General features: G+C 36.3%; 1 protein-coding gene across 1 annotated transcript in view; it reads left to right on the top strand.

Moving 5' to 3' along the window:
• The first annotated feature begins 831 nt into the window (after positions 1-831).
• Positions 832-25,007, top strand: part of LOC118546340 (transmembrane protease serine 11E-like) — a 54,344-nt gene continuing 30,168 nt past the window's right edge. The window contains exons 1-4 of the mRNA XM_036109046.2: positions 832-921; positions 15,016-15,140; positions 19,377-19,498; positions 21,905-21,972. Coding sequence (XP_035964939.1) covers positions 914-921; positions 15,016-15,140; positions 19,377-19,498; positions 21,905-21,972 — 323 coding nt within the window. The 5' untranslated portion in view covers positions 832-913. The remainder of the gene's footprint in view (positions 922-15,015; positions 15,141-19,376; positions 19,499-21,904; positions 21,973-25,007) is intronic.

Here is a 25,007-nt window from a genome sequence, read left to right as displayed (position 1 = left end):
TAGAGTTGAGATACAAGTAAACAAAAAATTCTACTCCAATGCAGTAAGGGTTATGATACCATGAGATCCCAGAGGAGAAACACCTAATATCGTTTATGGGGATTAAGGATGGTGATTTGAGGATTATGCCTGACACAAATACACAGATATCTGCATATACATGTATGAACACACATTTTTTAAATACATTACTTACTCTTCAGAAGTAAGACAGTAATGACTCAGTGTTGGCTGATATACTTGTCTCCAGTATAATGAAAGAAATATACTGTCTCAATTGGGGGTTAATATTTATAAACTACTTGACTTTTCTAGAAGAATGATATCACATAATTTTAAGATATTAATACTTTTCTAGTCTTTATTGTATTTTCAGCTGCTGACTTATAGTCAATACCAAAGGAAAACTTTCATTATATGCAGGGTAGAGTAGAAAGCATGTTAGATAAATTTAAAAAATATAGGTACTACTCTTGGTTTGGTGGATTATAAACTATAAGATTCTGACCGTCATTTAACTTAAATTTGTTTCTTCACTGAAAACATGAAGAAGCTAAGCAATATGATTTTAAGATTTCTTTCTAGATTTAAACATCTGACTTTTATAAAATTTCTGGTTTACATGAACACTTTTGAGCTAGCATAATCTTAAGGCAATAGCTTTTAAGTTCCCACTCCTAAAAAGTGCTTATAAATTATGTTCTCCTGCTCTGTATAAAATTTGACTTTGTCCTAATAGTCACACACACAGTTCCCACTACACTAGTCAAGACTTGTCAGACTGGTTCTATTTAGATCATTAAAGACTTCTTTCTTCACCTTAATCCAGCCCACGAAATTGCTGATATAGCCTGGATGCACACACTTGACTCCAGACGTTGGTCTCCACAGGACTCTTCCCTGCTGGTCAGCAATGTATCGGTGAGTTCCCTTTTCTTTTGTCTTAAGTTTACTTGTAGTTAAAAATGGCATGAACCACATCAGGGCATGTGTAGATCTCTAATTTACTATTTGTTTAATATAGAAACATACTTTTGATATTTAACATGAAATTGTGTTAAGAAATACAGTTCTCTTCTTTCTATTTTAGTGTTCCCTGTCATCTTAGGTTTCATCCCCAAATATTTTTTTATGTACTTTCAGATGCGTTCAACAAAAGATAAAGGTACATCAGGTTTGACAGCTGTCCTTTGGTTAGCTAATTAGTTAGTTTCAAGAATAGAATGTGTTTTTAGCTTGGACTTTGTTTTGTTGGGAAAATACTCTTATTTTCAGAGGTATACATGAGAAAAAATAAATCTGAGGTCATGCAGATCAAAATTACATTCATTTCTGTTTAAATAGTTAAAATTTTAAAACTATAGATGTTTTGAAAGAGTAAGAAATAATTTAAGAAGATAGTATGATTAAATTATTATAGTTGATTTAAAAAATAAATCCAATGATGTACCTGGCCACAATCACTTCTCTAACAGACAAGTCATAATTATTTTGAGGTTGTTTTCATTCAAAGTTAGAAACTAAACAGTAATAAGGTTTCCATGTACTAGTTCGGGCTCTGAAAAATGATTTTATATTCAGATTAAAATTCTATTTTCTCTAATTCATATTCTGGCATAACATTTTTTTAAAACTTCTAGTTTGAGAAGAAAATAGTTTGGAAAATGTAAAAATTCCAGTGGAATCTTAATAGGGAAAAACACTCAGGCTCTGTCATTGATAGAAAGTTCCATATACTTGTTATGAAAAGTTTAATACTCTTCTGTACATGTTAATGAAGCAACTAAGAGCTACCAACGTAACAAATTTAGTCAAACTTCTCAAAGGTCTCTGTCTTTTGTGAGTACTTCTCCATAATCCATGATGTTTTTTCTGTCCTATCCTTTTTTACTACATTATCTTTTAAGAATAGTACTATAGACAAGAATGGTTTTATTTAAACATTTAATCTCTATCAACCTCAAGATACTAAATGGATTTCAGATTATGTCTATGCTAGATATGAGTGAGTCTAGAAATTGTGTAGAGTAGTTATTATGTGGGGGTATTGGAATCCATTTTTCTGAGTGTACTCTCTAATTTGAAGCAAAAGATGTACCTATTTTTTGGTTCTACTTCAGAGTAGAAGGAAGATCTCTCTCAAGGAAAAAAATAATAAACAAAAAACTCCTTCCTGATCTAAAACTGTATAAAAAGTGGAGCATATCTATGTTTGTCAACCTAGGAGATGTTAAGAGAATGGGCTAGAGGGGAAAGGGATTAAATTTACTATGCACATTTGCAGGACCAAGTGCACCAACTGGAATGCTTTGAAGAAAGAGGTATAATTGAAATACGTAGACAATTTCTTTTTAAGGACATTGCTCATAACTGGGAAGATATATAAGAAACACTGGGGGGTTTTATCAAATGGCACATTCCTTCCTCTTTAGCCAAATTTCTAAGAGCCGTCTCCCTCACTTCACCTGTTCTAAATGAAAATCCACCATTTTAGAATTTAAAGGTGAGAAGAAATTTGGACCAGGTAAATATTATTCTTCATATGCTACCATTCCCCCCAAACTCTTATATTTTACTATTCTTTCAGCACGAAGAGAGTAACACATGGATTTTATAAAAACACACACACAGAGCAGAAGGTTAAAGAAAACTTTATCAAGAATAAGTTTATAGGGAAGAGATTTGGGAAGAGCAGAATATATTTATTAAATAAATATTTATTGGTGATGGGTATATATGCTAACTGTAGTCACCAGCAACCACTGATAAGAATTAAGGATAAGCAGACTGAATTTGTAGACAATATCTACACAAATTTAGATACACAAAGATCAAATGAGTAAAATTCAAATTTTAAAAACTTTAATTTTTACTCAGTAGGGTCAGAGCTACATCTCAGTCTGTGTGTGGCCCATGGACCCCCTCCATTAGATTCACTGGGTGCTTATTAAAAATAGAAAAGTTTAGTTCTCATCCCAGAAATTCTCATGAATTTTTGGTTGAGGCATGGGAATCATATTTTTAAAAGTTACACAGGTAATTCTTAGTCACACTAAAGTTTGAGAAGAACTGATACAGTGTAAAGCCATAAAAAAGAAAGGAACATGTAAGACAGAAAGGAATTAAAGCAGAAATGAAATAGGTCAGCTTTTAAAAGAGAAGCCCTTTGTTTTATTTAAATTGGTATAATTATATCTTAAAGGGTGGTGATCTCTCCCTAGTCACCTTTCCCTCCAAGGGAGAAGAGCATTCATTTATGCAATGTAGTGATGATTAAGGAAGAGAAGATAATTTCAGGAGGTATGGGAAACAAAAGGGAGGATAAAACATGATTTGGGGAGTTTATGTCTAACACGGAGGGTCTTGATTTAGATTAAAATTCTGTTTACAGGGAAATCTTAACATAAAACCAATCAAGCATATCCCCCCTATCCGCCCCCACTTGAAGTCAGTCAGTAGTGATACTGAAGGGTCCTCATATTGAGCTTTAGGACCAGAGCTGCTATGGGATCCTGCTCCGGGTTTTGACAAGGCCTCGCTTCATCAGCTACGATCTGTCCTGGTCCATGTAACAACTTTTAGTGAGTTCTCATTGTGTATTAAATTCTGTGTGGAAGAAAACTACTTGTTGAGCACCTATTATGTATTGTACATTTTGTAAAATGCTATCTCATTTAATTTTGGAAATACCTTGAGAAACACTTATTGTGATTGCTCCTTTAAAAGATGAAATCAGTGCAGCTCAGGCTGTCCAGCGTTAGTAAGTGTTGAATCTAGAATCTGATCTTGGCCTTTCTGGCTCTAACGTCTATGGTCTTGCTACTGGAACACATTGTCTATCATGGGTGGGAAGCTAAAGGAAGAGTCTTTGGAAAGTTTACATTCTACAGAGAAAAGGAAAACACACACACACACACACACAGATACAGACCTGGAGAAATTGCGTCTGTATGTGTAGGCATGGATGGCTATACAGTGTCTCGGCGAAGAAACAGATCATATACAGATTGATGTGAAATAATGTACGTACATGCTGAAGGAGGAAGGGTGGTGGTATAATTTTACTTTCATTGATAGGTTTTTAGAAACATTTTAAAGAATACATGGACTGCCTTTTTTTAATTGTCTTAAAACTGTCTTTATATTTTAACAAGGTGAAAATGTGACCTAACTTCTCTACACTATCTCAAAGGTGATCAGTGACTGAGAGTATATCACCTCATTTGCATCATCACTGTTTTCTAAAAAAGATTACATCATTTGCTGTTGCGTGAAAATTGAGTTCACTTAGTGCAGCATGTCATGGAAGGATTCATCAGTCTGTAGTAACTGTAACTGTCTCGATGGACCTTATTGGTATTTTTTCATTGTTGTCTGCTTTCCTCCAAAAATACGTCATTGCTTCAATACAAGGAGGGAATAAATAGAAACATTCTAGAAAAGAGGCAACATCATGTGCTTCAATATCAGATTCATAAGTATGCCTGGTGGCTTTAGTACTTGAGAATGAGGTGAGTTGGGCAGCCGTGGAGCAGGTCTTCTAAGATGGAAGGTGGTGAAATGGGTACTCTGGCTGCCTTTCATGGCTTGGTCAGCATTAGGTTTTACAGGAACTGCACAAAGAACTTCTCAAAACACACTCCTTCAGACATATTTTCATCGAAGATGGTGGGTGAGAATTAGGAAGAATGCTCTCACAGTTTCAAGCATAATTTAATACATTTGAAATGAGTGGATTAGAGAATAGGAAAGTTTTAAGAGGTTGAGAAAATAAAATGGGTGTAGAGACACCAAGTCATGCCAGAATCTGCAAGCCAAAACTTCTACTTACATACATGGTCTGCATGGTTGGGCAATTTGAGATTTTTAGAATAGTAATTCTGAGATAATAGAACTAAGCTTAGGGGAATCCAAAGTACCATATATCATGACAATTCTATCCTGAAATCTTTCATCTGAAGATGTCAGATGATATCTCTTTTTCAAAGCTGCAAAAGCAGATATAGAATTTAGCACTTTGTTTAAAGTCAAACTGTGAGTCAGTGTAGAACAAAATAATAATTGCCGTCATTTGTTTTACATGTTCTATGTGCCAACCACTGTTCTAAAACATCATGAGTGTTTGGTTTTTAAAACAACCTATGGTTATATTATTATACCCATTTTATAGATGAGGAAATTGAGGTTCAGTTGATAATATTATTTGCTCAGAGGTAATACATGGCAAAACTGAGAATTAATCTAGGTCCATCTGACTCCAAACCTATGCTCTTAACTACAGTGGTGTACCATCCTCATGTCTCCTGTATCCACTTTGGTGATTCTACTGCTAGGATGATTTAACTATCTCATTGTGTCAAAAGATATAAAAGTTATATTTACAAGGAACAATGCTATTATTCAATGGATAGTCTTCGCAATAGACCTCCAAGGCTGGTAGACAGGAAGGATTGCTATCTGTCTTTATATAGGGGATACAACCTTCAAAGATTAGGTAATTTGCATGAGGTTACAGGAATGGGTGAGTCAGTCAACACTAGATAGAATCTGTTCTTCCTGTTCACTGGTAAACCTAATCCAATACGGTCAAGGAGAAGAGTTAAATTAACACAGGTGTCTGCATGACTCAGGAAATACTATTGTTATTATTATCACTATTACATTTGAATATATATAGCAATATATGACCTTTTAAAAATTAATTGTTCATTTTAAAAGCTGACATGTCAGGTTGCATTTAGCAAAATCCAGAGAGGGTACATATAGCAGGAAAAAACAAGTATATATCCTGTAGAGGTGATTCCACCATTTATTTTCTTATTTGGTACTTACCAACAACACTGTAAGGTAGATAATTTTAACATTATCATGAATTTACAGGTAGGGAAACCAAAGATTAGGAAGACAGAGATTTCTAAATTTCTGAGTAAGTGATCGGTAGAGCTGGAGTTGGAACATAACATCTTTCTCAGTTGAATTCCGTTTTGCACATAAGGCCTAATGTAATCCCTTGACACATGGAGAAGAGTTGCTATGGGTGAAGTGGCACTAAGCTTGGGAGCCTCATTGTTCCATCTTCTCCTTATCCCCTTAGGCACACAGGAGGCAATTTGAGGGATTTTTCAACCCACTTTGAGAACAAATTAATTTCTCATTATGAAGGAGGAAACAGTGACAACAGGCAACATTTGCTGAACATTGACTGTGTGCCTGGCCCGATGCCAATTGCTTTATAGGTGTTATTTCACTTAACCTTCAGAAGAACCCTATACTTAGGTCCTATCATTAGCCCCATTTATAGGTGGGGAAATGTAGAATCAGAGAGAGTAATTTCAGAGCTACCTAGTGAATGAGAGGCAGAGCCAGAACTAAATCCAAACTGTTTGATGTCAAAGCCCAGACCTTGATCCACTAAGTAAGAAATGGAAATCATTTGCTTAAAGTCATAGAGAATAGTCAAGAGTATCTTAAAACCAGCTGTTAGAGAATATTAAGTAAAAATATTTTATCATCTTTTCCATATACAGAAACTATAAAAAATTAGTTTCCCAAAGATAATTTTTTCCCAAAGATAATTACAAAAAAGTGGCAATTTACCTTGATTGCAACTAATCTGTTTCACATATTGTAATAGCATCAGATTTAGGTATATATGAGGACCAAGAAAGTTAGGATAACAGAGGCTTATAAAAAATGGAATTAATATAAACAAGTCTGGAGGCAGGCAGATAGGCCTGTAGGGAGACTCAAGAAGTAAATCTAGGCTTCTGCTATTGTGCTGTCCCACCAGCAATGAATATATGTCCTCCAAGTCATCGTCTAAAATGATTGTCTGAACTCCAACTACCACATATGCATTCCAGCTATGAAATCCATCAGGATTCTAACCCCTGGAATAGAGACTACATTAGTGGGAACTGATTCACATGGTGACTCCTATGGACAAGGACACTATTCTATTTTCCAAGATGGCCATGTGCTCAACCAAATATTGGAGATTGTATTATTAAGGAAAAAAATATTTGGGGTAGGCACCTACAACTATCTACTACAGACACGTTAAGTTTGAATGATGAGAGGTATATCCTATTGTGATGAACAGTAGGCAGTCGATATACGGGTCTGAAGATTAGCCAAGTGAACTGAGCTGCAGTTGTGGATCGGGTAGCCATCAGCATATAGATGTGAATTAAGGCCATGGGCATTGGTAACTGAAAAAATTTTATTCTTTTGGATAAAATGATACCTTTCTTACGATTTTATGGTATTGATTCGGTGTTCCATTCAAAAGTTAAGACTCAATACTTCCATATATTAAAGGTCAGCGGGGCGCCTGGATGGCTCAGTCGTTAAGCATCTGCCTTCAGCTCAGGTCATGATCCCAGGGTCCTGGAATCGAGCCCCATGTCTGGCTCCTTGCTCCGTGGGAAGCCTGCTTCTCCCTCTCCCACTCCCCCTGCTTGTGTTCCCTCTCTCACTGTCTCTCTCTCTGTTAAAAAATAAATAAAATCTTTAAAAAAAAAAAAAAAGATCAGCAACTGGGGCAGGAAATTCATTAATCAAGAAATCTAACTTCTGGAAGAGTAATTTAAACATTAACAGAATCCATGCATTTTCCAACTGCCCTTCATTGATAAATTAATCCAGATAGGGTTTTATTATAGAAAGGAATTTCTAGACTATTGGAGGGATTCTTTGTGCATGGCTTACAGTGTTTGCCAGGAAAACAGCAATCTAGAGAACACCGTAGTGTCTTAGGGTGTCCTTCAACTGACACATTCCAATTTTAAGGGCCATCATTGTTTTACATAAAATGAAATTTCATGGGTCTAGGGATTTTAAAACTGGCTTAAGAGGCAAGTAATAAAGTTTATGACTTCCTCATCTGAAACTTGGATTATTTAAAATCACTTGTTCTTTCTTACTTTGTTCCAGTTATCTGATATGTGGCAACCAGAAAAATGACACATTTGAAAAATTATGTTAAAGCTAATTGTTTAGTAAATGCTGAATTTTAATTATAATGTATTAAACATTTTTAAGTAATGTGAGGCATGGAACACTAACTTTGGTGGAAATTAAAGAGCATCTAGATCAGTTAAAGTCCTCATTGTTTTTTAACAGATGAAGAAAATGAGAGCACACTCAACATCACACAAGTTTGGGGTTAAGGGATGCTGGAACTTATGTGATGTTGAATATGCTTTCAGATTTCTCATCTCAGAAACTTCAGACATAGATGAAAGGACTTAATCCTTAAGCCAAAACTTTAGGACTAAGATGCAGGTCACTGGTCTTACTGTTCAGAGCTATTTCTACTCTATCATGTCAACTCTCATAAGAGGTATCTAAACAAAGGCATGAGAGAGATTTGGTAGGAAGACATCTAACATTACAAAAAGTTTCTGAGAGTCTATGCTATGTATTAGCAGCCTCGAAAGTGTCTCTAAGCTTAGGTCTCTCAACTACTTTTCTTCTGATAACACCTGCCACCACGTACTTACATACTCCCTGTTAATTCTTACTTTTCTTACACATTTTTAAGTGTGTACAATTCCCTATGACTAGCTGCAATGGCATCCCTTGCCAACATTTCTGTGGGAAACTGTTGCTTTTAAAGTTCTTTACTCAGATCAGGGCAATTTATTATCTTGAAGTAGAAAGAGTTTGAGGAAAAGAAAGCAAATATATTAGTAGATTAAAGATGAAAATAGCTCAATTTGTACGTCTATAAACCCATACCTAATTACTTATAATATCTTTAAATTTTGTTGCACCACATCTATCTGTGATTACACATTTCTAGAGGTCAGGCAAAGTGTCAACCTGAATCTCGGTTTGTAGTTTCCTGTGCTGCACCAAATCTGGCTGGGAACTTAATAAATACCTTGGTCATCAGACAGTGGAGATCAGAGACATTCCTTACTGCTGAGTTGCCACTAATACTTGCCAGTAATATAATACATGTATTTAACAAAGTCTGATGATCGCATATGTGATCTTCACAGCTTCCTTTTAAACTAGGTGGGAGGAAAGATATTATCACGAATGTTATGGTTGGTTAAATATAGGAATGGTTAAGCTATGGTTTTGCTTAAGTTAACAGTTAATGAGTGGTAGGGTTTTCTGTCACAATGCTTATTCACAATGTTTATTAAAAACTTACTACTGTATTAAGTACAGTACTTACTACTGTACTAAATAATAATATGTTTTTATGCCTACAATTTCAGTAATCTTTAGATCCTTTATAATGTGAGAATCCCATTACAGAGCCATTTCAATAACAGTTAAGGAAGTGTTGTCAGACATTTTTAAAAATTGTCAAAGAGCTTGGTATGAATGATTCATACTGCTCCCTTCCCCCACACCATCAAACTGCTTTTATTAAATAGTAATTTATAACATTTGCCAATATTGAAGGAAACACTAAGAGTATTATAAAACTAATTTTTGTTTCAATGCTAGGAATATTGTGGAGAATATAAGTCATTACATTACATAGTAATTTTTTATGAGGAGAAGAATTGTATTGTTACTGAATAATTGCTCAGTGTTTATCCTATGGTTGCCATGAAAAAGGTATCTGAACAGGGTTTGCTTGTTTGCTTTGTTTTTTTATTTTTGTTTTTGAGTTGGCTGCTGGAAAGCTACAAATTTTGTGGCCTGACTTAAGGAAATGTCTAGATGGGAATTAACGTAGTCTTAGTATTATTCATATATATTTATATATGTATATTACTCTATATATCTACATCTCTCTATATATATCCTTATAAGTTACCTTAAGCTAATTTAGAACAAGGTGGAATATAAACTAAAACATTTATAATAAAAACAATGAACTTCTTACCATTTATCTTAGTGCTGTAAAGAGAAAATGGAAACACTTTTCTGGTAATTAGAATCCCACCTTGTTGTAATTGTAACTTCTCTATGAGAACTATTCATAGTTATCATTCTTGAGAATGCACACATAATTCAGTCCAAGGGCCTGGCTGATATTATTAGATACTTTAGAGATATGTTTGTGCAACAGTTAACAAAACAGAAATAAGTTCTTTGCAATTTTAGAAGAAGTAGTTTATATTTCTTTTTTTTTTAAAAAAAGCAATGAAAATATATGATCCATGCACACATATACAAACTTTAGTTCCACCTTGTATATTTTTATAGTCTTACTCGACAAGGTATAAGAAAGATTACAGATCTCTCCAATGCCTGCTGGTATAAGTCTTCCACAGAGAAGAAAGCACCGGAAGTATTTGTGTGGATAGGACAAGCAGGCACAACTCAATAAGCTAAAGAAATAAGCCGGTGCCAAAAACATAATAAAAGTTGAATAAATACTTATTAAATGATACTTGAAATCCTAAGCGCTGATTTAGGGGCTTAGCAATGTCATAAGATACTAGGTTGTTATTTCATTGTGGTATCTTTCTTTATGCTTTTGCTTTGATATTGTAACATATAGACACGTAATAGCCCCAAATAATGTGTTTCCTGAAGTTAATGTCCCCTCATTTGCATTTGTCGCTTTCTATACTATAATAAGACTTTACAGTGGATAGATCAAATCACAGTTGGAAAATCATGTATTTTAAACACAGGTGATGTAGAAATATTAACCACAAATCTTGATCATTATATAAAGTGTTTTATGGAAATCAGGTTTTACTTAAATAGTAATTATTCTCCACAATGTCTGACCTATTTTTCTTTGTATGTAATATGCCAAGTTCTTTTCTAAGACTAAGGCAAACCAGAAGTGCTTTGAGAGAGACAGAAACCCATACTGTAGTATTGACAAATGGTCAGTTTTATCTGGTTTAGTCAACTTCAATTCAATTCCTTCTGTGAACCTATCTTGAGCATGTGGTCGGAGAATATAGAGATAAGGCCCAGTCCCTATCCTTAAGGAGCTCAAAATATGTACTTCAACGTGATGCTCAGGGTAGAACTAACTGAAGTGGAGAGGACTTTTTGAACAGGCTCTTAAATACAGATGAGCTTTTAAGATGCAAGCAAAGCATAAACTCTGTTACTCCACATAGGAGGCAAGCATATCAAAGGCAAAGAGCCTGAAAGTTCATGGGGAAAAGAGGAATGCCAGACTAACTAAGGCGAACTTGGGTTTCTACTAGTCTCAGCCATTGGCTACATCACTTCTAGAAAGACAGCTTACTGGAATGGAGAATAATTCAGAGATTGGGAGGACAGAAGAGAAACCTGTTATTAAGCTACAGGACGCATTTTAGTGAGAATTCCAGAATAAAGTCAGTGGCAATGGGATTGGAGACAGACTACATTAAATTTGCCATGCAGATGAGACTAGAAAGTGAAAAGATTATTATAGTTCCCAACACAATTAGCATTGACTTGTAGGCTATTGCTTAAGTCAACCATCAGTAAACTATGGCCCACCACCTGTTTTTGTACAGTGCTTCAGCTAAGAATGATTTTATACTTTTGTGGTTGGAAACAAATCAAAAGAAGAAAACTATTCATGTGAAAATTATATGAAATTCAAATTTCAGTGCACAGAAATAAAGTTTTATTGGAACACAGCTGTGAGCATTTGTGTATTTTCTATGGCTGCTTTATGGCTACAAGGGCCCAGCTAAATAGTTGCAACAGAGAATATGTGACCCAGAAAGCCTAAAATAGTTTCTATCTGGAACTTTACAGAAGAGTTTGCTGACTTCTGGTTTAAGTAGTTGATAATAATGCTTTGGAACCACCAGCCTTATAGATATTGTGCACATATTTATTTAAAACGTCTCAGCTGGACTGAGCTGGTGAAACATGTAGACTAAGAATATCATTGCTGCTTACCATTACAGAGAATGAGCAAAGAGTTTGAGATCCACTGTTAATCAGTCTACGATGGTGGTGTTCTGTGGGGGTTTGTTCTGATAAACTTTCCTCTGAAGTACTGTGAGCCCTGACTTACTCTCCAGTGCTTGCCATGAGGTTTATTTGCATTAGTACCTTTTTCTTGCCCTTGCCTTTTTGTTGCTGATGCTGCTTTTCCTTTTTAGTACTGTTCTTAAAATGACACATTAAGAAGTGATAATGATAATACAACTCTGGACATATTACTTGTCTTCTGGCAATTTTAGGCTTATAAAAATGTACCCATATTTTAACTGCTATATTCACCTGCTATATTCATCATCTAATCAGACATCTCCTCAAATTGAAAGGAAAAATCATAGAAAGAAAGAAATTTGACAGCACTGAAGCTATTAGAATTTATCTAGTCTGTCTGAAGGTGATTTTACCTGAAAAGGTTCAGATAAGGTTCAAAAGGCCACAATAATGACAAGGATTTATGTACAGGAGGGGTTAATTACATAATTGTCTATTGATATGTAAAACGGATTTATTCCTCCATTTTACCTATTTTTTGAGCACACTTCTACCACACGTAATTTGGAGTAATTCAGTATTTAATTTCTTGCTGAGAGAGCAATAAAAAAAGTAATTAAGAAGCAGGGTGAATCAGTTTGCAAAGCAATGCCATACAGACTAGAAAGGGAAGAAATAATGTTTCAAATGACAAACATCTCAGTAATGTGGTCATTACCATTATTATTAATAATTAAAATAATGATGATAATAATAATAGTCCTTGCTGATGATTTTCTGCTTGTGAACTCAAAGTAACAAAAAAACTTTACTCTTTTTATCTCTACATAGCTCATCATGTTAGGTGCGGTCTGAAATTATTATCTCTGGTTTTGACATGGAGAAAAAAAGAGAGAGAATTGAATCTACTGGTACAAGATTATACAATAAATAAGTTGGTGGCAGGACTCAGAATCAGACTCTCCTAATTATTTATTCAAAGTGTTTTTGATGGGGGCACCTGGGTAGCTCAGTCAGTTAAACATCAGCCTTCAGCTCAGGTCATGGTCTCAGGGTTCTGAGATCAAGCCCCGTGTTGGGCTCCCTGCTCAGTGGGGAGTCTGCTTCTCCCGCTGCCCCTACCGTCACTCGTGCTCGCTCCTTCTTTTTCAAATAAATAAATAAAATCTTTAAAAGTTATTTTTAAAAAAGCTGGGACATAAAGTGCATATTTTTCTGCAACATTTTTCCCTAAAATATATCATTGACTATTTCCATGTTAATACTTCTAGATTTACCCCATCAGTTTAATGGCTGCATTGTTTTACTTTTCTGTCTTGATTAGGAGTTACAGAACAATTAGAACTTCTGCCATATTTCACAACTCTACATAGTGATCATATATTTTTGATAATTATAGCACATTTGCTACAATTAAAAATTCATATTCTTCATCTGGCATGTTTTGACATTAGCTGAAAGCCCTTCCCTCCCCGTATTTCCCCCAAAGTTTTGCTTACGTCTGCTATACACATCTCCTTTCTTCTGCAACAGGTGAATAGCACACAGTCAGAGATGAAGGAACAGGGATCAATTTTTAGGTTTCTTAGGCACATTTGCACATAAAAAATTAACAACCTCCTCATGGAACAATCTTTTTATCTTGCAGTAATTGCCATTGTAGGATCAGGTGTTTGGCATATCACTCAAGGGACACTGAAGAGACTGGGGAGAGGAAGATGAAGTGTCCTTGGCTATAGTCCCATAGGAAAATCACAGGAACAAGGGAGAAGACCGAGTAGAGTCTCTAGAGCCTTTCACTATATCTCAGTGCCTTCAGGACGGGCAGAGTCATGTAGCAATGATGACAGTATTGACTTCTGTGACAATGTTCTAACAGAACAAAACACCGAGGCAGAGCCAGGCTATGATGTGATAGGTCCCAAGATGATATCACATCTTGGTCCTGCATAACTGGAAACAAAGTCCCCTTGATTCCTGTAAGCACAAATTATTTGTTGCAAAAATAGCTTTGCATTTTTGCATTCATGATCTCATTCAGGATTCGCAATAGTTTTCGCATTCATGATCTTATTCAGGATCCCACAATCAACCACGTGCTTTAGACCAAATGGCTATCCTGCCCCTTATTGACAGATGAAGAACTTAGCCCAGAGTTTAAATGATTTGTTCAAGTTGCTAAGGGAAGAGCTGGATTCAGAATCCTCCTTATTGTGATTGAACTCCCTGTCCTCCTCCAGCATAGTGCCACACTTGCAGTCCTCACATACCAGACAGCGCTCTGGAGATCAGCACACTTGCCAGCGATTCTACCAGCATGATAAATACCTCAAGAAATTTAAAATAACAGCTTCATATTCAAACTCCTTAGCCAACTCTGACTTACTATTTTATTTTCTCTAGCTGTTGAGTTTGCTTAACAACTATTATAACACAAGGAAACAGCAACTGTACTAATTAAACAAAAACCCGACTGACCAACATTTTTCAGTAACATGTTTTTGAAGGCAGAATAAATGGGAGAGGTTGAGAGAATCTTATGCAGAAGGGATTTCCTGTAGCATTAGGGAAGTTTAGAGTGCAAGCACTCAGGTTGTCTAGAAGGGAATTCTGGTTATCTCTTACGTGTACCCTCAAAATTTGTTTGGAAATAAATCAGAAAAATTGAGTAGAAATAGAAATTCTCTCTGGAACAGTATGGATCAAGCTGTAACATAGTTCATAGGCATTTAAGATTTTAGAGTGGTCAAACCAGGCTTTAAACATTGTCATAGCTCCAGCTGTGCCTAAGTCAGTATTTCGGACGTAGCCAGCTCAGTAAATCATAGCTAACACTTCCTAAGTACCTTCTACATGCCAGGCACTGTTGTAGGCACTTTATATATATAGTAATTCATTTAATCCTTACGACAATCCTATGAGATAGGTACTATCCTTATCATCTTCACTTTATGGATGAGGAAACAGGCTGAGAGATGTCCAATGACTTGCCTAAGGTCAGGCAACCAGAGCCAGCATGTGTTGTAAACCAGAACAGTACTCTACCACCTGAGGGTCCTGAATTCCCCACAAATATCTGCTTTACCTAAGGAGTGGGTGTGGTGCACCCTGTGATATAACCCATTTATTTGCTTTCTTTCTCAGGCCAGCTGTGGTGAAGAACAGGAAGAGAGCTTGTTTGCAGCCCTGGGTTATTGGCCTCATCACCTTTATCACCCTGATTGTCCTGGCAGTGTGCATTGGACTTACTGTTCATTATGTGAGATACAGTAAGTATGGGCTGCCCTGGCATCAGGTGACTTAGCCCCACATATTTCCTCATGTGCACTCTGGTTTGGATTTGCCTCAGGCTTATTCATTCATGACTGCAACTCATTTGCATAGCTGGTACAAAGAAATCTTTACCTGCCTTGTCTCTCTCACTTAATCCTCACAAGCCAAGGACGAGTCTTTCTTTTATCTTTGATGTAGCAATGCTTCCTGCTGGGAATAGCATGCTAGTTTTTATATTCATTAATAAGTGATAATCAAATATTAAATAGGGAAAGATCATAGCAGAGCTAAAGTCGAACGTGTTGTTTGAGGACATAGAGCAATCACCTTGATTTAAAATTATTCCAACTTATTGACATCCTGAGAGCCCAAAAATTAATTACATGATCAAGGATCATAGAGAAGTTGGCTCTATTCTGTACTAGTAAATGGAAAATGGAAAATGCTCATAGTTATATATTGTTTAATAAGTGCCTATTTCTGTTATTTTAAATCTCATCTTGGGATGTAGTACATGTGATTAAAGAGGATAGGATATGCAGAGAAGATTAATTATAAAGAGGTTCACTCTGTGGTAATCAGGTATCTCGCAGTTAGATGAACCATGGGTCTGCTCTGTTATTAGAAAGATCCCCAGGGTACTTTAGGACTGTTCTTCCAGGGTATAACAACCCTTCTGAAGTTTCCCTCTACTCTGCCTCAAGTTATAATTAGTCGACTCCACTATGACCTATTGGCTTAATATCTCCCTTAGTGACTAGCTAATGCTTTGATGTTCAAGACACTGTAACCAAAGAAGCTAATTACTTGATTCTAATTTAATTGGGAATTCGCACAAGTTGCTTTCCTATAAAGAGACATGGTGATCTGTAAATTGGTGGTCTTCCTCCACTGACAGACATAATCTCAATTCCAATCTCAAATCCCATCTCAATTTCTAAAGCAAGGTAGATCATTTCTGGGTAGTTTAGAGAAAAAAAATATATAAAGTAAAGACTTTTTTTGGTAGAGTTTACCCACACACAAGTCTTTAAGTTTTGGAGTATCTACATTTTGGTTATTTGTCTGGAGCATGTTTTTAATTAAAAAGAAAAAAAAGAATGGCTAAAATAACTTTATAATTCTACAGTTCTGTTATGAATATATTGAGTTCATTGTATTGTAAGCATCATTATTCTTCTCCACAGATGCCTAGCACTTTGTTTTGTTAATTTTTGTATTCCCAGAACTTAGCAGGATCTTGGCACATATTAAATAATTAATATTTATTGGATACTGAATGATAAAGATTAGTGAATCATACCTATGATATTTTCATGGGGGCATACTTCGGTTTGTCTGACATCATAAAGAATTCCTACTACAGCTAGAGGTCTCATTACCTCAGTGAGAGAAAATGTTTCTTACTGCTTCTCCCTTTGCCTCTTCCCAGGCCATCTTGCTCCCATGCATACAATGAAAACCTGGCAAGATTTTTCCAGTACCCTGCTCCTGGGTCCTATTGTTTGAATGATCAGTGTAGTAATATGGAACTCCCAACTTCTACCGCCCACACAACACACCTGCATAAACAGTGACTGTTGTGATATGGGTTACTGTCTCACATGTGTGACCCGCCCTCTGTTTGGATATAGAAACGAAGAACAGAGTGGATATAGCACATGAGCTTTTAGGAGTTGGCATACTTAAATAACCAAACTAAATTAAATAGTTACAGAAACAGAAAGATTAAGATGGAGGCAACTCACCTTGAAAAAACATCTTTGGCATAAAGCCCAGGGCGGCGTAGCATTGCGTGTGCAGCTGGTGTTCAGGGGCCGTTGGGGCTCATTTCTGTCCCTCTGTGAATTGAATGACAGAAGGTGACTCTATTATAAGCAACATCCTTGTAGGTTACAGATTCACAAACTTTTTAGAAAATTATCAGCAAACTAATGTTCATCCTTATTTTTCTTACTTTTCTGTTAATATTCCCCAATAATATTTTCCCACAAGTACACATGCCATATAATTCTGGCAACTGGGAAATATGTTTTGACACTTAGTGACCTGTTTGAGTCTATTGAGCAAAGTAAAATATTGACTACAGACAAGTTGTTCATTTGGTTGAAGCATATGAAATTGTTGGTATTTGACCATTTTTGGCTTCTACAAATGCCAGTTTCAAATTTATTAATTTAATAATTGTTTAAAGATTTTAATTGTTTGAGAGAGAGAGAGCATGGGCAGAAGGGAGGGGCAGAGTCAGAAGTAGACTCCCTGCTAAGCAGGGAGCCCAATGAGGGGCTCGATTCCAGGACCCTGGGATCATGACCTGAGCAGAAAGCAGATGCTTAACCGACTGAGCCACCGAAGCACCCTCAATCTAATAATTTAAAAAAGAATAGGACTAATACGTAGAAGAGTCAGTTCTCCTCTCTAGACACTAACTTTTCAATGAGGGGTTAGGTCCCACCGCCTGCAGTATCACATATGGGAGTTTGTTAGAAATGCAGATTCTTAGGCCCATTTTAGACCTGATGTCTAATATTTCAATAAATTAAAAACCTTACTTGAGATTATGTATATTTCCAGGGACTTGCCTTCATTTCAGGTCACTCTGGCCATTCAGGTCAAGGCCATTCAGTGAAAGGGAGGTAAGGAAAGAGGGAGAAAGGCAAAACCTCCCTAGCCCCTTACTTTGGTGCTAATTCCCAGGAGGTCCTAAACTTTCAGGCTGCCCTCCATCTCTTTTTGCATCACTGGCTCTTCCTTAGCCTTGTCAATCCAACCAAATCCTCGGGACAGCCGGGATGTTCTTTTGAAATTTACCAGTAGTTTGTTTTTTTTTTTTAAGATTTTATTTATTTATTTGACAGAGAGAGACACAGTGAGAGAGGGAACACAAGCAGGGGGAGTCGGAGAGGGAGAAGCAGGCCTTCTGTGGAGGAGGGAGCCTGATTCGGGGCTCGATCCCAGGACCCTGGGATCATGACCTGAGCCACGCAGGTGCCCCGAAATTTACCGGTAGTTTTTTCCATAACTCTTATGTATGAGAGACGTCTTATACAGCTTCAGTGAGTGGGTTTGGTTTTTCCCACCTCAAGAAGTGGTATGTAAAGAAAGTTTGTGCTTTGAGAGTCAGACCTTGACTTGAAATCCAGTTCTGTCTTTTCTGGTTATGCCATGTTGAGGCTGGGCAATTTATTTACATTTCTGAGACTGTAGTCTTTATCTGTTAAATGTGGACAGTACTGCCTTCCCATGGGAGTTATGGTAAATGAAATGAGATACGTGAATATGCTTGGGACACAGGTGCCCAATGTTAGTTTCCTTTTCCTCTGGGGTTCAAGTAAAGAAGGAAAGAATGAGAAGCAAGAAAGAAGAGGAGAGAAATTGAGATTGGGTGAAGCATACTCCATTATCCTACAATAACCACCCACAACTGTCTTGATCACCATAATATTCCTAACACTCAACACGGAGTCTTTCATAGAAAAGGTAGTCGGCATTAATATTTGTTGAATGAATGAATCTTCTTAGGGTTCGTGCTTGCTTCATATATAGAAGGGTAGATGAATGCTGTATTAATTTTCAGTGGGCCAAAAACATGGGTTGCTTAAACTGGATGCAGAAAGTGTACACAATGGCAGGACAAGACAAACCCTGTGGTTGGTGGGAGAAAATAAATGGAGTGACAAGGGAGCCAGGTGAAAATAAGTGTCCCTGGAAGGTTATGCCAGATAGCAGCTCTAGCTCCCTAACTAAACCACAAGCATTTTCATCCCTATCCTCATCTTCTTTACCCCAAATAAATTTTTCTTACACTACAGTGCTTGTGGCCAAAATTGATATGTAGTTTACTGAATTGGGAGAAATCTACTTTTGGAATATAAAAGTGCATTTACTCTTGGGAAGCTTCCAAGTCCATTCTTGTTTGTATGATCAGATGGCATGACGTGCTGCCTCTCGTGGCTAATTCAGGAATGGATAACAGATAACTAATTAGCCCACAGGAACACCAAGCATTTCTTATGGTTTTCACACTCTAAATCTTATGATGATAAATGTTGTTGTCTTTTATTCTAAGATAACCATGAAGCTCAGGGCAAGATGATAGAGATGATGACCTGGGGTAGGGACATTCTCTCTGGTCTCAGTCTTTCTAGCAACCACCAAACATGGAAACAATGATGTTTTACGTACATCTGACAAAAAGATAATGGTTTTTTTTTTTCCCTCTCTCTTCACAGATCAAAGGAAGACCTACAATTACTATAGCACATTGTCATTTACAAGTAACAAACTGTATGGTGACTTTGGAAGAGAGGGTTCTAAAAATTTCACAGAAATGAGCCAGAAAATTGAATCAATGGTAAGCACTTTTCCCCTCCATTTCTAGGACATTTGCCATCACTTTATATCCATTTATTGGTACCTAGCTTCCATAACAACCATTCAACTGATCTTGCATATCTTTGAAAAATGGGAAGCAGTCCTGTCAGAAAGATGTAAAACAAAATTGACAATACATGACTTGGGAGGGTATGCCTTGCAGGGCTGAAGCAAGTGAGCTTTAGCCCTTCCTTCATGTCCCTCCCACTCACTCTTCCATAGTTAGTGCTACAATCTTGATCAGCAGAGTCCAGAAATTCTGGGAATGTGAGAATGACCCAAAATATGACTGCTGTATCCTATAGAAGACACCATGATCAAAAGACCACAAGATTAAAACTATTCAGACACATACTTGAATAGTATTTTCATATTCACAAATATCTGACCTTGGACTAGTTTTGGGTACATAAGCCTATAGGAGACACATGGATACTCATCTCTATTTTTAAGGCCTCAACATTCATCCTCAGAGATGAATCAAATGTTTTTAAAAAGTGGAAAAATTTTCAGTATAGGCCAAGAGAGCAAGAGCCTGGACTTCTTTTTGGACTTTTCCGACAGTCTGTGAGGTAGTTAGTGGTATGATGTGATGGAAAATACCCTAACCTAGAAGTTGAGATGCCTAGTTTTAGAACCATCTACTACCAATTTTCATTCTGGATAAATTTCCTTATGTGAAAATTAAGGCGTTAGACTAGATAATTTCAAAATTGTCTTCCATTTCTTATATCCTAAGTAAGAACATAATGGCAGTTACCAACCTAGAAACTACCTGATACACTAGAAGCCTGAGGGTTTTAATACCTTGGTAAGGAGGAGGTCAAATTCTGGTTGAATTTGTACTTGTAAACACTGAATCAGGGAAATATCTGAATAAGCTCTTTTCTAAAGCTATAAATAAAATAAAGAAAATGGAACTAAAAGGGTCAAGAAAAGATGCAAAAATTCTCCTTGTTTTTTATGCCATTCACTAAAATAAATTTTATAACATCCAGAATGATTTACATATGAAGAAATATAGGGGCGCCTGGGTGACTCAGTCATTAAGCGTCTGCCTTCAGCTCAGGTCATGATCCCAGGGTCCTGGGATTGAGCCCTGCATCGGGCTCCCTGCTTGGCGGAAAGCCTGCTTCTCTCTCTCCCACTTACCCTGGTTGTGTTCTCTCTCGGGCTGTCTCTCCCTGTCAAATAAATAAATAAAATCTTAAAAAAAAAAAAAAGAAATATAGATGGGACTTTTAACACTCTTCAAAATTAATAAAAATTTTGAAATTATTTGATTAAATATAAGCTCTTAGGGACACCTGGGTGGCTCAGTCATTAAGCGTCTGCCTTCAGCTCAGGTCATCATCCCAGGGTCCTGGGATTGAACCCCACATCGGGCTCCCTGCTCAGCATGAAGCCTGCCTCTCCCTCTCCCACCCCCCCTGCTTGTGTTCCCTCTCTTGCTGTGTCTCTCTCTCTGTCAAATAAATAAATAAAATCTTTAAAAAAAATAAATATAAGCCCGTAAATAAAAAAATCCAAGTGAATGTGGTCATTAGAGGACTCACTTGTACTGTGCTGATCTATCTCATAATTGAAGTAACCGACCTTGGTCACAAAGACAGAGGAGTCAACAAAAGATGTGAAAGAATAAAAAGGCTCATTGTTCTGTAAGCCAATCACTAGCTTGCCATAACTGTGGTTGGTCAATATTCACACACTGAAACCAAGAAATACTTGACATGTTTACCTTGACTCCTAACTTAAAAATTTAAGTGGGTTAGAATTCTTAATTATAGTAGCAAGAAATATCTCCACAAGATACATTCTTCTACCTTATTGAAGTAAACCTAACAGAACATATTAGGTAGGCTAAATATCCTAGTTCACATGGGCCTTTCTAAGAGCATTTTGAATTCTGAACTGGGTGCAGATTATGCCAGGATATTTGGCAACCTTTTCACCAGTTTTAAGAACCATGTGACACTGTCACACACTCATATCTATGACCCAACCATCAGTTGGCAGAATTATTTCATTTCCTTTGTTTACCTACAGTAGAAGTCTGTATCTCAGGGTATGAATATTTACTCTTCCTTTAAAAAAAAACAGTGTGTTTATTCTTTTTAGTATCTTTCTGAGTGTAGCACAGCAGATGTCACTCTTGGCTCCACTACTATGGCTCCCAGATACTATAACTCCTAAGGCAGAGTTCAGTTAAAATCACGGAGTAGAATACCAGAAAAGATTCTTCTAGATTCTTCAAGTTGAGTGCATTGTGAAATGTTGGTTAATGCTTTCTGTTTTGCTTTGTTTTGTTTTTAAATTTTCCATAGAGCTTTAAATTGAGTTTCAGAAAATTATTCTTGCTGACATATTTTGAATATTTTTGGAACAGGTGAAAGATGCTTTTCATAAATCTCCATTGAGGGAAGAATTTGTCAAGTCTCACATTATCAGGTTCAGGTATGTAGATCTAAAATGCTGACTTCTGAATATAATTTAAAACTAAATTTGTGAACTTGGTCAGTAATAAATACTGTTTGAAATGTTAATGAGGATGATATAATTCAATTAAACCAACATTCATTTGACAACTGTTCTAAGTGACGGGTTATAATTTGCTTTACTCATTCTCTAAATCTATAAGAAAGCATTTGCATGGTGATTGATTTCAAGAAACAGAGGTATTATTGATGGCTATATTATCGAATCATGTTTTTGGAAACTAATTAGCATAAATAGGGACCTAAGTCATATCCCTTAGTTTAATAGCCAATTGTCCCCTATGTAAAATAGTGTAGTAGATGAGGTTTGTCTTAACCTCTTGGTTTTTCTCTTTATCAATTTTCTTTACTTTTTTCTTCTCTACACCTTTCTGCTCCAAATATTTACCTAAGAAAATTCCAGATCTAATAATCAACCATCAATAAATAGAAGTTCAGAACATAACATTTTAAGCTATGTGAAGATCTTAAATAATATATTGTCTTATTAATACACATTATTTGTATTTTTCAAAAATAGAATGAGAGCTGTTTCCAGTATTATTTCAATGACAAAAACCCCAAGAGTTCCTTCTTAGTCTATCACTTAGCTGACATTTATTCTCTGGCATTTGAAATACTATTCTCTCTTGAATCTGTATCTACTTCTCCAACCCTTAAATTTTCAATCTCTCAAGGGGACTTCATGCACCCACATGACTTCATGTTATTGAAATCCAAACTTCTATTTCCAGTCTAAACTGTTTTTCTGATTCCTAGAACTATATAGCTGCCTATGCACGTATCCACATGGAAATTCCACAGAAAATTCTCTAACTTATGTAAAACCCAATCACACTAATGGGAAACTTTGACATCATTCTACACTCCTCATTTCCTGGGCCCCTCACATTTTATGAATAACTAAGTTCTACCAGTTTTACCTTCCAAATCACTTTCCAATTTGTTTATGTCTTCATCCTAGTAATCTTCCTACTCACCAGTATTTCTTCTGAAATCAATAGGAAGAAATGCAAGTTTGTAGGAAAGATGAAGTCAGTCTTAAAGATGTTGAGCTGAGATACTAGGGGACCACATGAGCCTGAAATATGGGTCTTACTCAGGGGAGGAAAAAGGAACTGAGTTGAAGATGTGCCTTTGTTCATTATCAACTCAAAGTACTGGAACAGGTGGATGTAAATGGAATTTCTCAGAAAAAGGATAATGCAAAGAAAAAAAAAATGATGAAGAAAGCCTGAAGAAAATGATACTTAAGGAGATGGGGAAAAAATAGGAGCCTAGGAAATAGACAGGGAAGGAGAAGGAAAAAAGAAATCATGAGAAAGGCACCATTCACATGAAAGACAAAAAGTTTTAGCATTGAAAAAATACTCCCGGGAGACCAAAGAACATGACTGGAAGGAATTCATTGGCTATGTCAATAAGGAAGTCACTTAGTGTAGAGAAAAGACTCAGTGGAATGGAAGGGGAGGAAGCAGACTGCAAGAAAGTAAATATGAGGGGCGCCTGGGTGGCTCAGTCGTTAAGCGTCTGCCTTCGGCTCAGGTCATGATCCCAGGGTCCTGGGATCGAGCCCCGCGTCGGGCTCCCTGCTCCGCAGGAAGCCTGCTTCTCCCTCTCCCACTCCCCCTGCTTGTGTTCCCTCTCTCACTGTGTCTCTCTCTGTCAAATAAATAAATAAAATCTTAAAAAAAAAAAAAAGAAAGTAAATATGAGGCAATGTAATTTATCTTTCAAGAAGGTTTGCTGTGATAAGAAGGTGAGAGATAAACTGAATAGCTGGGGTAGAGAGAGGGTTTTGTTTGTTTTTGTTTCTATTAGTCAGCCAGCCTAGGAATAGTTTAAGAGAAAGAAGACAGAATAAATAATTGTTCTACAGGGTTGCTGAGTGAGTGAAAGGGGGTGAGATATATAACAATAATCTCATTAAAGTCTGTTTGTTTTTTCAGATTACAAAAGTAATACAAAATTATATAAAATTCAAATAACATACTATTCCATAAAATAGAAAACAAAACTCCCTCTCCAGTAATTCCACTCCCACAAATAACACATCTTCTCAACAATTCTTTGTATAGTATTTCACTACAAGTATGTGTCAGGGTTGTTTTAGCCAATGCCCTTTTGATGGACACTTGTGTTGTTACATATTTTTTCTGATTTAAAAACAAGATTATGATAAACATATGTATAAATCTCTTTGCACACACAAGAGTATATTTGAAGAGAGTGCTGTATCAGAGAGAATGGATCATCAAATGTATAACTGATAAACAAAACTGACCTCTAAAAATAAGGTTCTAATTTATATTCCCTTTTACAGTTTATATAAGGAGTCAATACATTGTATAGTGAGGAGTAAGATTCTCTGAGAACTGATTGTATGAGAAGAAAAGGGGATAGAGTAGCTGACCGAGAATGAGAAAGAGAAGTCAAGGATGATGCCAAGAAGTAATTCATTCTAACAACATTAAGGCTGATTAATGCTCTATCTTGAAAATATAATCACATGAAGTCAAGACGATTTGGTCAAGCTTTCTAATATCCTTAGGATTCGAAGTTGTTTAGGAGAGCATGACGTTGCTTAAGAGATATCACTGGATTTAAGTCACTGGGAATTTAGCCTGAAAAACCAAAGCCAGAGTTGACTTCATATTGACCACACGTTATATTTGATAGTATTAAATGGTTGACAATAGAGTGTCTTTTTATATTAATAACTAGATATTTTGATGTTAAAGGAGACCATGATTGTACTAGCTTACTAGCAGGGAGGCTGAGTTGGAAGTTTTATATGTGGTAAACAATAGAAATATAGAAGAAAATAAACTGGATCTTTTATTTTGATTTTTTAAAATAATTTTACATCTTTTAAAAAATATTTATTTATTATTTATTTGAGAGAGAGAGAGAGAGAGAACAAGCAGGCAGAGCACCAGGCAGAGGGAGAGGGAGAAGCAGGCTTCCCACTGAGCAGGAAGCCCCATGCGGGGC

The sequence above is a fragment of the Halichoerus grypus genome, chromosome 3, assembly GCF_964656455.1.
Source record: "Halichoerus grypus chromosome 3, mHalGry1.hap1.1, whole genome shotgun sequence".
Taxonomy (NCBI): Eukaryota; Metazoa; Chordata; class Mammalia; order Carnivora; family Phocidae; genus Halichoerus; species Halichoerus grypus.
This window is presented reverse-complemented; position numbering and strand designations above follow the sequence as displayed.